The sequence below is a fragment of the Leucoraja erinacea genome, chromosome 14, assembly GCF_028641065.1.
Source record: "Leucoraja erinacea ecotype New England chromosome 14, Leri_hhj_1, whole genome shotgun sequence".
Taxonomy (NCBI): domain Eukaryota; kingdom Metazoa; phylum Chordata; class Chondrichthyes; order Rajiformes; family Rajidae; genus Leucoraja; species Leucoraja erinaceus.
Genome location: NC_073390.1, coordinates 14,277,581 through 14,289,909, shown reverse-complemented (window position 1 = coordinate 14,289,909; position 12,329 = coordinate 14,277,581). Strand labels below are relative to the sequence as shown.

General features: G+C 38.4%; 1 protein-coding gene across 1 annotated transcript in view; it reads right to left on the bottom strand.

Annotated features, from left to right (window-relative positions):
• trip12 (thyroid hormone receptor interactor 12) overlaps positions 1-12,329 on the bottom strand; it is a 118,546-nt gene that overhangs the window by 50,363 nt on the left and 55,854 nt on the right. Inside the window, exons 14-19 of the mRNA XM_055646499.1 lie at positions 12,056-12,217; positions 9,719-9,787; positions 5,646-5,811; positions 4,271-4,388; positions 2,747-2,903; positions 598-751 (exon numbers count right to left, since the gene is read on the bottom strand). Coding sequence (XP_055502474.1) covers positions 598-751; positions 2,747-2,903; positions 4,271-4,388; positions 5,646-5,811; positions 9,719-9,787; positions 12,056-12,217 — 826 coding nt within the window. The remainder of the gene's footprint in view (positions 1-597; positions 752-2,746; positions 2,904-4,270; positions 4,389-5,645; positions 5,812-9,718; positions 9,788-12,055; positions 12,218-12,329) is intronic.

Genomic DNA, 12,329 nt, shown 5'->3' with positions numbered 1-12,329 from the left:
AAAATTAAATTAATATATAAAAATGTTGGAGAAGCATATTAGTTATCAATAGTTATCCATGACTCCAAATTAAAATTGTAAATTCAAGTCTCACTTGGTCTTGAATGAAAATTGGAATGTTATGGAGAACGAGTCAAATCTAAAATATTAAATCAACCTGCTCTCAGGAAGACAAAAGATTCACCGCACGCTTTCAACAGCAATCCATTAAGTTACATATTTTAGTTTAGTTAATTGTCTTGTGTACCAAGGTACATTGAAAAGTTTTTTTGCTGCATGCTAGTCAGCAGAAAGACTACGCAGTGTATAGATATAGGATAAAAGGAATCAAGTTTAATGAAAGATAAAGATTTTTAAATTATTCTTTGTAGGATATTGCCGAATTGAAAAACCGACATATTTTCCTCCATAAATTAATTGGAGCCAGCAGTCTCAGAAAGCACTCCATGATGAAAAGTTGTCTCTTATCTCAACCATTTCATGTGCAAAACCACCTTTAGCTACAAAAAGATTCAAGTCAATGCAGGTGCATTTTCAAACCTTAATTACTTTTACTTTGAGACTAACAAGCTTTAAGGTTAATTCATAAGTACTCACCAGTATTCGTGTTGGCCAATGGATTGGGTTTTCTCTGAATAGCACGGGCTGTCCCAGTGTCCTCATTGATCTGCTGCATAGAGTTAAAGTCAATAGTATAAACTCGACCCAATGTTGACAAGCTTATTTCATCCTCACCCACTTGATGGGCCGCCTGTGAACAATGTGAACAGACTGTCAAAGCATACAAAAAAGATTACTGCAGACCTAAGATCTGAATGCTTGCCAGTGTGTCCAACGTACTTTGCTCAATACTTACACGGATGTGTAGGGCATTTCAGCTTCAGCTTGCAGCCCATTCCCACTTCTCTACTCACTGCAAATCATATACATGCCTGCGCATATAAAGATGTGCTGTGTTTCAAGTCTAATGTATTAACAGGAATTAGGAATGCAAATGAATCACAGCGGTGACACAGTTCTTGACATTGTACACGAGAATACATCACAGGTTAACTGGGATTCTTTGCCATTTATGATTTGATGACATTAGGATGTTCATACTGCTTTTATATCCAAGAATACAAATACAGCATCAAATTGTCAGCATGGCCACAACTTAGAAGGCACAAGCTGTGGTACAAATAGTAGCACTCTCACCTTCAAATCATTAGATAATGGGGCTTAAGTTCCATTCCAGAAATTGGAGCACAAAATATGGGCATTCTTGTACGATAATATTGTATTGCAACACTATGATTGGGTGCTGTAGCTGACAAGGCATCAAGCCAAGGATAGTGAAAGAGCTTTTGATTTCACGCAAATTATAAAATCTGTGGCACATTCTTAAAAGAGCTGGGAAATATCCCCAGAAATTATAATATTCAATATGATACCATTATCAACCCTTTTCTCTCAGATCAACCCAAGATTACAGCCATTATTACATTGTTCTTTATAGGAGCTAGTGCACAAATTGGCTCGTCCATTTCTTAAATCAGACAATTTGTTGAAAGCTTTCTAGTTCCCGAAGGTTATCAAAACACACAAAAGATTGTTCATATGTTGTTTTGAATTTAGTTAAGCAATTTTCTTTTGCTTTGATATTAAATTTGTATTTTGCTTCCATGGGCTGAGATGTAAACTATATATTAAAAATCAATATTTAATCAAGATAAAATTCAGAAATCAAATTTTAAAACACCAAATTTACACCTGCATTATTTACTGTGTTTCATTTCTATATAATTCAATCTTAAAAAGCACAGCAACTGATCAACTCACAATGCTTGCTGGTAACAGCCAATTTCTAGAATACAATTTGAATATTGCCATTTTAATCCCATGTGGTTTTCTCTGGTAAACGAGCTGTAAAACAGGCAGTTTGAAAGGGAACTGTGAAAGATTCAAAATATTTGTTTTTTAAATCCTCGAAATTTCAACAGAAGCAGGATATTTGTAATCTTTAAATGTTGCCTAGGGTACAAGAATATTGGCAAGTCAGCACCCCCCGATATTTGAAAGTTTAAAGGTGCAACCATATTGCAGGGTTACAATCACACCCGTTACATCAAGTGACAATTTTTTATTGGAAACAGCTACTAGAACTTGATGTGAACAGCAGCTCCCTACACAAACTTTGTGATCAAAGCCAAGATGTGTGCATCTCCTTAACTGTATTGATGAATAGTTACTGAACTGAGTCAGAATCAGTTCTGATGAAAGTACATCGACTTGAAGTGTTAATAACTTTTCTGATTTCCAGCATCAGTAGCATTTTGCTTGCATTAGAACCAGGGATGTCACCTGAGCATATATCAAATTAGGATGCAAAAATCCAGATATAAAAGGGAAATTAAGGTTTTAAAGCTATGGAACTGAATAGACAAGGTAAACATTCCTTTAAAAAATCTCTAATAAGATCCAAAGGAATGAGACATCATAAATGGAGGTTAATTTCCAAGGCCAGAGAAAGTAACTGAAAGTTAGACAAATTACTCTCCAATAAATGCAGATAACTACATTATTTTTACTGTAATACCAAGCCCAATTCTGAGGTTTGCTCGTTTTGTCACCAAGCTACAGTACTCATGCCATGGTAGAACAAGAATGCGGATGAAGCAATTCTCACTCATTTTACATCCCACCCATTCTACCCCGGTCTTCTTCGTCCCTCCCTTTGGTGATACCATATACTAAAATATTATACCTCTATTATGCGACTATCGATTCGGTTGTATGGATGCCACAGACCTCGGTCATCACGCCATTGCCATATTGCACCATCTGTATTTTGTGCACTTCCCTTCTTGAGCATGGTATCAACAGCAAAAATTCCTTCTTTGGGTAGACAAGGCATCAATTCACTAAGAAATTAAATCAGACTTTAATAAATTTTGGATTCTTATAAAGGTTACCTATATTGTGCGGACGTGGTCATGTTACACACAATACAACAAATAGACCGAATATCCAAATCAATAGAACCTGCGTGTGTAGCTATCGAAAATTGAAGGTTCAGGAGTACTGAAGTATAATGACATGCTAACCAGCTGTTTAAAGATTTAATGACCTTCAAAAGTATGCACAGATTATTCAAGTAGTTTAGCGATTCAGCTTTGAAGCAGGCCCTTCGGACCATCAGGTCTGCACCGACCGCCCGTTCACTCTTTCGCGTTATTCCACTTTCTCATTCACTCCCCACATATTAGGGGTAAATTACAGAGGCCATTTAAACTACAAATCTGCACATCTTTGGAATGCAGGAAGAAACTGGAGAACCTGGTGGAAACCCACATGGTCACAGAAAGAATGTGCGTCTGACAGCATCTGAGGCCAGGATTGAACCTGGGTCTCCGGCGCTGTGAGGTAGCAGCTCTACCAGCAGCACCACTGTGCTGCCCATAATTCAGAACCAAGCAGCACAGAAGATAGTTCTTCATCTTTCATGCCACTGATCTCCTCCCCCCCCCCCCCCCCCCCCCCCCCCCCAGAGAATTCTCGCATTAGTTCCTCCTCTTTCACTTTAAAAATAGGTCAAATAATGTGGTGCAGTTCAAGTTAGAGTGGAAGAGGTATATTCTTTTCAAAATGCATTTTATGTTGCATTTGTCACCAAGCAGTATGTATTTGAATGTCACTGAACACTCTATCGAACTTCTACATGTAATAAGGGAGAGAGCATGCTGACTGCATCAAAGCTTGTTTCAGTAACTCCAATACTAAGGGATAAAGGAAGCTGCGGAAAGTGGCAGACATTACCTGGTACAAACATGCTTTTAACCGATCGACCAAAGGCCTCTACAGGAATCATTGTTACCATAAGGAAGATGGTATTAAAGGTTGAGAACTGTGATCTCCAAGTTCAAGAACAGCTTCTTTCCGATAACCACCAGGCTCTTAAATCACTCTCCACAACCCTACCGCAGTAACGATCTACTATGGACTACATACTTCAGTTTTGCACTATTATGGCCTGGTCACCTAGTATCATTGTTTCCTAAGTTATTTAGTATTCTATATTTGCTGTGCTATTGCTCATTAATGGGGCTATAAAGCTACGGCAAGTTCATTGTTTCATTCCTGTTGCATTAAACATACGTCTTCCTTAGTAGTTTCAAAACCAAGGAATCATAGATATTCAAACAATTATCCGATAAATGTGTTTAATTTCAATGAGGCAACATATGTTGCCAAGATTAAAATGTCTCAAAATATCCGATAAGCATCTCACCAGATAAGGGAAGTAAGCTCATAGAGTTCTTGTGGACTTCTTGGTACAAGGTCAATTTGTTCTTGGCAGCTGCCACTTGAAGCGCCACAAAGTAAAAAACGCAGTGTTTCTGCAATATCTGTGAAAAAGTAAAAAGATCAGCTTTAACCTTCTAAGTTCATATTTGCCAGGATTGACACCCTCAGGAAAACCAACCCTACTAATATTTGTCAATATCTCTGTTAGAGTTGAAACACCCACTGACATGTGATAAGGTCAAAGCTTCAATCAGCCTTGATTCAAGATTAAGATCGAAAATGATCAATTATCTAGTTGTATTCATTCAGATATAGGTGGACAGTAACTGCTGTTTAACAATTGGATCTCACCAAGAGATGGCTACCTTAATGCAACAAAACTGCTGGAAGAATTCAGCAGCTAAGCAGTATCTGTGGAAGGGTGGGCAGGAGCAAGTACATGCACACGGGAGAGGGAGAGGGAGAGATATGAAGATAACGTATGTGATGTGATCAGTGGAGATAACAAGGGGCCTGAAGATGGAGACTGATGGGAAAGAAAGTTAATGGGTTCAAGTAAGAGGTCAGGTGGGCAGATGGAAACTTAAGGGGGGGGGGGGGAAGAGAAAGACCTGATGGGAGAACTGTGTGGGTTATGGGGTGGGTGGGATTTAATAAGGGCAAGAGAGGGAGGATCAGGATGGGACAGAGGGGCAAAAGAGGACGTTTCCTGAGATTAAAGAATTCAATGTCTATGTCAAACCGCCGAGGCAGAATACAAGGTGCCATTTCTCTAGTTTGTGTTTGCCCCCCCCCCCCGGCAGTGGAGGAGGCAGCGAACAGTCAGGTCAGTATAGGGATGGGAAGAGAAATGGAAATGGCTAGCACGTAGGCCACAACAAACAGAACTCAGGCTTTGGTAATGCAGTAGGCTGGTCTGCACTTTGTCACACCAATGTAGAGGAGGTCACATTGAGAGTGCCAAATGGAACAGAAAAGGTTTAATGTTGGGCATATGAATCTCTGCCTCACCTGGATACAGCGGCTGCAGACTTTTGTACCTTAATACTTGAACACATTTTGAAGGGTTTTTGTTAACAATTAACAATGCAATTTCAAATAAAATTGTGAGCTTCTCAAGTGACAAAGAACAATAGAGGAAACCACAACTTTTTTTTTGTAAACAGTGTCATTTGACCGAGCTCTCAACTCCACCAGTGACACTTCATATGTTGGAATCCAATTTAAATGTGTCCTGCCCTCTGTCAGTTTACAAAATGTTCTAAAAGAAACACCCCATTGTTACAATATAAATCCTATATCAACATTTGTGAAGACTGACCACTTCTCCCAGATATGCCAGGAAAAAATATACTCACTTTGCTTCATCAGCTGCACAGCCAGAGTGGGGCAGTTTGAACACATCAATGAGAACATGCGGACCACCATTATAAACATGCCAGAGCTAAGAATTGGAGGAGTCACCACCAGGAGCTGCTGTATGTTTGTCAACAAATCCCGAGATGCTACCTGCTGCAGCAGATTCTATTAATAGAAAAAGTTACGAAATTAATCATACCCTCATCATATTAAACATAAACAGCAAGATCAAACACTTATTGGTATATAATCAGTGCTCTATCCATAAGCAAACTATTAATATACTAACTAGAAGAATCAATTCTCTACAAACATCCACACGGCAATTGTAAAAGGGCACATTTTAACACTTTTTCATCATTTATGATAAAAAAAATTACCACCTTCCAGAAGATTGTCATGCACATTAAAATGTTTAATTGTTGTCCCTTCTAAGAATATGACCCCAAGAAGACCACCCATCTTTGTCCAATAGAAGGATTGTTACAATCACCAAGCGTCCTGCAGGTGGCTCTTCGACTCAATGTAAATTCCCATATTCTTCTAATTAACATGCACAATTGGTTTGCTATTAATCAAACTAGTTTCTGGAATTATGTAGATGCTGTTAACTTCGTTAGTTCTCATCAGGAGAGCTGGGAGTAACAATACCCTGACGTATTTATGTCTTTGCAGGTTGCAATTAGTTAAATACTTAATCACAGAATCCAAACAATTTTGATCAGGATGAAGATCGAATGATATTGAGTAACAAGCCTAGGTGGCTGATAAGTTGACTGCCCACTCAAATGCAAATAATTTTGGTCCAAATATAATTGCCAAGATGAATTCAGTGATCTCATTGAGAGGATCCAACACTTGAGACAAAATTGGCTTGCTAGAAGGAGTTAGCAGGATGGTTGTGAGGTTTTTCAGATGTAATGGCTCATGACCAGTGATGAGTGCTGTGTTGCAAGGATTGGTGCTGGGTCCATTGTTTGTCAACTATATCAGTGATTTGGAAGACAAATGTTGTTAACACAGTAGGTTTGAGGATGACACCAACATTGGTGGCATAATGGAACAGTGAAGAGCGTTAACTAAGATAAAGGATCGAGATCGATTGGGGAAGTAGGCTAAAGAATGGCAGATAAAATTTAACTATAACTAGTGTGAGGTATTGCGCTTTGGAAAGTTAAACCAGGTTACAATTTACATAACTCAGGTACGGATACATACTTCCCCTGAAAGTGAAGACAGAGATAGACAGAGGTGAAGGTGGTGTTTGGTACACTTGGCGGCTTTGAATACAAGAGGTGCATGTTATGTCATGTTATAACTGCAAGGATTGTTGGCGAGACCAGTGTATTGTGTGCAGTCCTGGTAGGAAGTGGGTCATTAAACTGGATAGGGTGCAGAAAAGATTCACAAAGATGATACTGGGACTGGAGAGCTTGAAATGCAAAGAAAGGCTGGACAAATTGCGATGTTTTCCCCTGGAAATTTGCAAGTCAAGGAGTGACCTGAGAGGTACATAAAACTGACGGGCATACGTAAAGTGGATGGTCACAGTCTTTTCACCACCAGCATCTGGAGTTCCTAATTTCTACATTTTGCAGATCTTTAATGAGGTTATTTGCCAAGCTCCTGCATGGCAGGCTGATGCAGTCTCACATGTTAAGTCAGCAAGATGATTGCAAAATTGGCTTGGTCATAAAATACAGTACAGGTGGAAGACTTTGCCTTGGAGCACAAGTAGATCAGGAGTGATGTTATAGTGGAATATAAAATCATGAGAATAGATATGGTAAATGTACTAGGAAATGTTTAGAGGGATATGAGCCAAATGGAGGCAGGTGTAGATGGGCATATTGGCTTGCATGGGGAATGTTGGCCAAAAGACCCATTTCCATGCTGTATGACTCAACATGTGAGAAGTATTTTAATAAAGCAGTAAATGCCTACTACTACCACTACACCCCACTAGATGATAAAAGCAGATCTAACAGTAAAATTTAAGAGCTTTTTAAGCACACATGAGTAGCCAGGGAATAAAGCGATACAGGCCATGTGCAAGCAGATGGGATTCATTAAGATTGACATATCAGCTGAAACAAGGTAGGCTAAAGGGCCTGATCAGGTGCGATACTAAGGAGTTACACTGCACATACTGCTGTATGTTTTGCTCTACATTAACCACATTGTAATATGCGGCATGGCATGCAAGGAAAGAAACCTAAACAGTGGGTAGCGAACTAGCTTCTTTATTTGATCCGCTTTTGCGTAAAAGAAACGACTGAAAGCCAAGTTGCACTGCTCAGTACTACATGATGGCTACAGAATTCTTTACTAATTCTATTTACAAACTCTTGAGTGGATCTGCGATTGATTTTGTGTCATGCACATAAATCATAAGAGCAACTACAGTTACTTTGTTCAGAATTTCAAGTTTTTTTAAACTTTTGGAAATGTCATTTTTAAAAATGATTTTAAGCTATGGAAATGAATGACTAAAGTATGTGCGCTCAACAGTAGTACGATGATCAGCACATAATCAGAGTAATCTGTGCCTTATTTAGAAAATCGTAATTCAATCACGATTTTAAGGAAGGCTGCGTCTGCCCTCTTGTGGATGAAATTCCCAGCACCATTAGAGGAAGAGAGCTATTTCCTGTGGAGGTTCCAAACAGACAACTGTTTCTGTCCCAGGGAGACATGGCAGAACCATCAAATTTCAGAATGTTATTTTCTACTGGGGAACTCGGAGAAAGTGACAAAGCTCTGTTTCGATCTCAAAATAGTCCAATCTACAGCTTGTTCTACAGAATTTGTGATTAGCATATGTTCGATATCAACAATGGAAAGGAAATCACAGAATCTTCAAGAAATTTCCAAGCAGTGGTGATAATTAAAAGTTTTAACCTACATGACAATCAAATTATGTGATTGGACTCTTTCCTGCTCCCTTTAATGCAGCCCGATTTTAATTTCTACCAATGTAAACGTAGTGAAGCTAAATACCCCCAAACAAAATGAATACGTAACCAAACCGTCCAGCAATAAACTAATTAAATGTATTTGTTTGAATTCTTTGGATTAGATTTTTTTTCCGTTGAAGAGTTTTTAAATATGCTTCTAGAGCTTTTAAACATAATTAGCAGCTTCAAACCCAAAGACCTTCAGCATATCCAGCTGGCATATACAATATGGACTAAACTGAGACAGAAGAAACATAGCTGCCAAAAATATCACGTGGAACCATAAGTCATGCAACTACAAAAACAAGATGTTGCGAAGTACTACATGAATGTTGCCCAACATGTCAAAACCAGAAAAGTAATTAAAAGTGTACAAGAAAAGGCTTCTCTGCAGCATTATTGCAAAATCTGTGGCTTTATATGTCGGCAGTTTCGTTTTCTTCAATCTTCAACACTGAGTTCAACCAGTAAATCAACAAAATGCAAACCCTGCATTATTTATTTTTTAAAGTGTTTATAGCGATTTTCCCCGTTTGTAATTGATCCAAACAGTAAAGAATCACACCAGGTTCTGGTCAGCAAATTATGTTTGGGAGTGCATTATCAAAGTTGCCAGTCAAAAAAATTCCCAGTAGTCTGAGCCCCAACTGCATACCAGTATTTCAACAAAGACAACCGTTCCCCCACCTACATCTGTCAGAACCTGAGCAGTCAATTGTCAAATGCCTCACATGTGCACCTCTCCATGGCCCCACTTACAAACCAATGATCATCAAATTTTCTAATTTCAGGTAACTAACAGCCGATGTTGTCCTCCTCCACGCACCCTCAGCCCTCGACCTATTTTTCTCCTTCCGTTCCCGTTGGAAACTGGTTTTGCATGTCCATCATCCTCTCCCAATCTGATTCACCCGTCATCCATTAGGCCCAATCCAACCACTCGCTCCCTTCTAAACTCCTCTACTATGGCAAAGATTAATTGTTCCTTAGTCCTGATGCAGGCTCTAAACCCAAAACATTAATCTTTATTCAAAGCCAAAAAATTTGGCACAGCTTATGATGCGAGAGCAGTATAGAATAGCATTTCTTGTAAAATGACACTCAAGATATCTTACTTCTTCATGCTGGAAGTTGTCCACCAGTCGAGCAAAGCACAGGCAAGTACTTTCAACGGATTTCTTGTCCTAATCAAAAATAATTCGTTTTTAAAATGTTATTACATCAAATGAAGTTTACTTACATAGTCATAAAACTATGACTATACTTTGTCTTTACTTTGTGTACTAGTCATGTCTCTACTATTTATTTCATTCCCCTTACATGTTTTTCCTCTACCTGCTAAATTTTTGTAAGGTGTCCTTGAGACTCTTGAAAGGCGCCCATAGATAAAATTTATTATTATTATTATTATGATTCAGGTTTTAAATTCTTGAAGCATCACAATTTCTAGAGGAAATCTAAAAAGTTAAAATTGCTAATAAAACTAATTTAAATTTCATACTGTACCCACACTAATTTTTCATTCACAGACTTTGCAGTAGTTATTCTCAAACTGTACAAATTATTTCCTAGTGTTTACTCTTTATAGACAGTTGCCACAGGCATAACTTGACAATCACACAATTTAGGCGCAAATCTGTGATTAACAGTGGCACTACTGAATAGAGTGGCTATCAAAGCTATGCATCCAGATATCACTGAAGCTTTTCTTCATGCACACAATGCTTTCAATTTAGCATGGGCAGAAGTGATTTACAATTGAGATGTGCATGTGTAATTCGGTAATCAACAAGCAATTTCTTTGTCAATACTTAATTGAATATTGTGAGACTTCATGGGTTTTAGAGTCCATGTTGAAGACTCTCAAGGTCATCCACTCCTGAATGTATATCTGTGCCATCACATGCTATAAATCCACTCCATCAATGAAACATAATTCTTTGATTGTGAGAATTCCCAGCTGCAGCTCAACTGGTTGGAAGGGTGAATATGTAACCTATCCAATTTTGGCACAAATCCTTTTGGGTTCCGAGGATCATCTCTACTGAGTGTATCCTGAAGGTGTTTATGGCCGAAATAATGCTGGATTGCCCATCTGGTTTTATCTTACTGCCATTATTAATTTGGAATAACCGAGTGGGGTGCTTTGCGGCTTATCTGTTCAAAAAGTTGTGGAAGAGGTCAAATTTATGCCACAGAAGGGGAAGAAATGGCTTTGTCTAAAACAAAATGAGCAAGATGGCATTTTTTTCCCCAATGGCAGCCTGGGGGCTACGTGGTTGCTACTACTTTAATTTTGTACTTTAATACCAGTTTAAATAGCCTACTGTCATCTTTTTCAAATAACAGAATTACATTTGGGGAAGAAGGAAAGTTTGTATTTGACTCAACAGCTATACTTTGATCTCAAAAATCAAAAATGTTCGATTGCAATATTTTTTATTAGAAATGAACTAAATAGCTCTAGTTACACACTATTGTTTTTCAGTTCTCGGATGGAAGAGTTGCCAAAATAAGATAGAATACACACCTTAAAAATTACATTTTATATTGTGCTGGATTTGCAAAGATTGGTCAAACTAAAACTTGCATGCTTCAATGTTTAACTTTATGAACTACATTGGCAGTCACGGTGGCGCAGCAGTAGAGTTACTGCCTTACAGCAAATGCAGCGCCAGAGACCTGGGTTCGATCCTGACTACGGGCGCTGTTTATACGGAGTTAGTATGTTCTCCCCGTGGGTTTTCTCTGAGATCTTCAGTTTCCTCCCACACTCCAAAGACGTACAGGTTTATAGGTTAATTGGCTTGGTAAATGTAAAAATTGTCCCTAGTGGGTGTAGGATAGTGTTAATGTGCAGAGAACGCTGGTCGGCGTGGACCCGGTGGGCCGAAGGGCCCGTTTCCACGCTGTATCTCTAAACTAAACATCATAGATAAATGGATTACAGATGAAACAAAAATGCAGAGTTAAAATCTGAAGCTTTCTCTTAGAAATGTTTGAGGAAAGCACTTGTTTTCTACCAGTTGAGTTTGCAGCACTTAAAACCAACCCTACGTGTCTTCCATGGTTGCATTAACTAATTAGGAGTTTGTAGCACACCAAAGGAAATATGACATTTATATCTATAAACTATGCATTTAAACTCCATTTCACAAGTTAAGATTTGAAAGTTTAATTGAGCTATGTTCTCTGACTTGCAGCTTCGCTTCCTCCAAACACTGCGAACTACAAAATTAAAAATGTTTCAAGTATGGACTGATCAATTTCCTGGAAGCAATGGAGTTAGAAAATAATTGGCAGAGGAATAAAAGGGGAGGAACAAAAGTATGGAGCTACTCGCTTACAAAGCAAAACTTGGCTTGGTTTTATACACTTTTTGCACCAAAATTACATCAAAGAGTTGCCCCCATTTTTATCTGTCATTGCTAAAAGAAAAGTATAATCAGTACCTGATGGGTCAGTCTCTGAGTTAACAGAGGCAATGAATCAGCCACAAAGTGAAATTCATCAGGAGTAATACTTTGACAACAGTTTGCTGCAATTGCCAAAGCATTTCGCTGTGCATTGATGCTGAAGAATTCCAAGTACAGCAAGCAATCAGCCAATCCTCCCTTTAAAACAAAAAGTATTATATTGGGAGAGGGTAGGAAGAGTTTATGAACATAATTCACAAAACAAATTCTGGAATGACATTTACTTTACAATTTATTTATAAAGATCAGA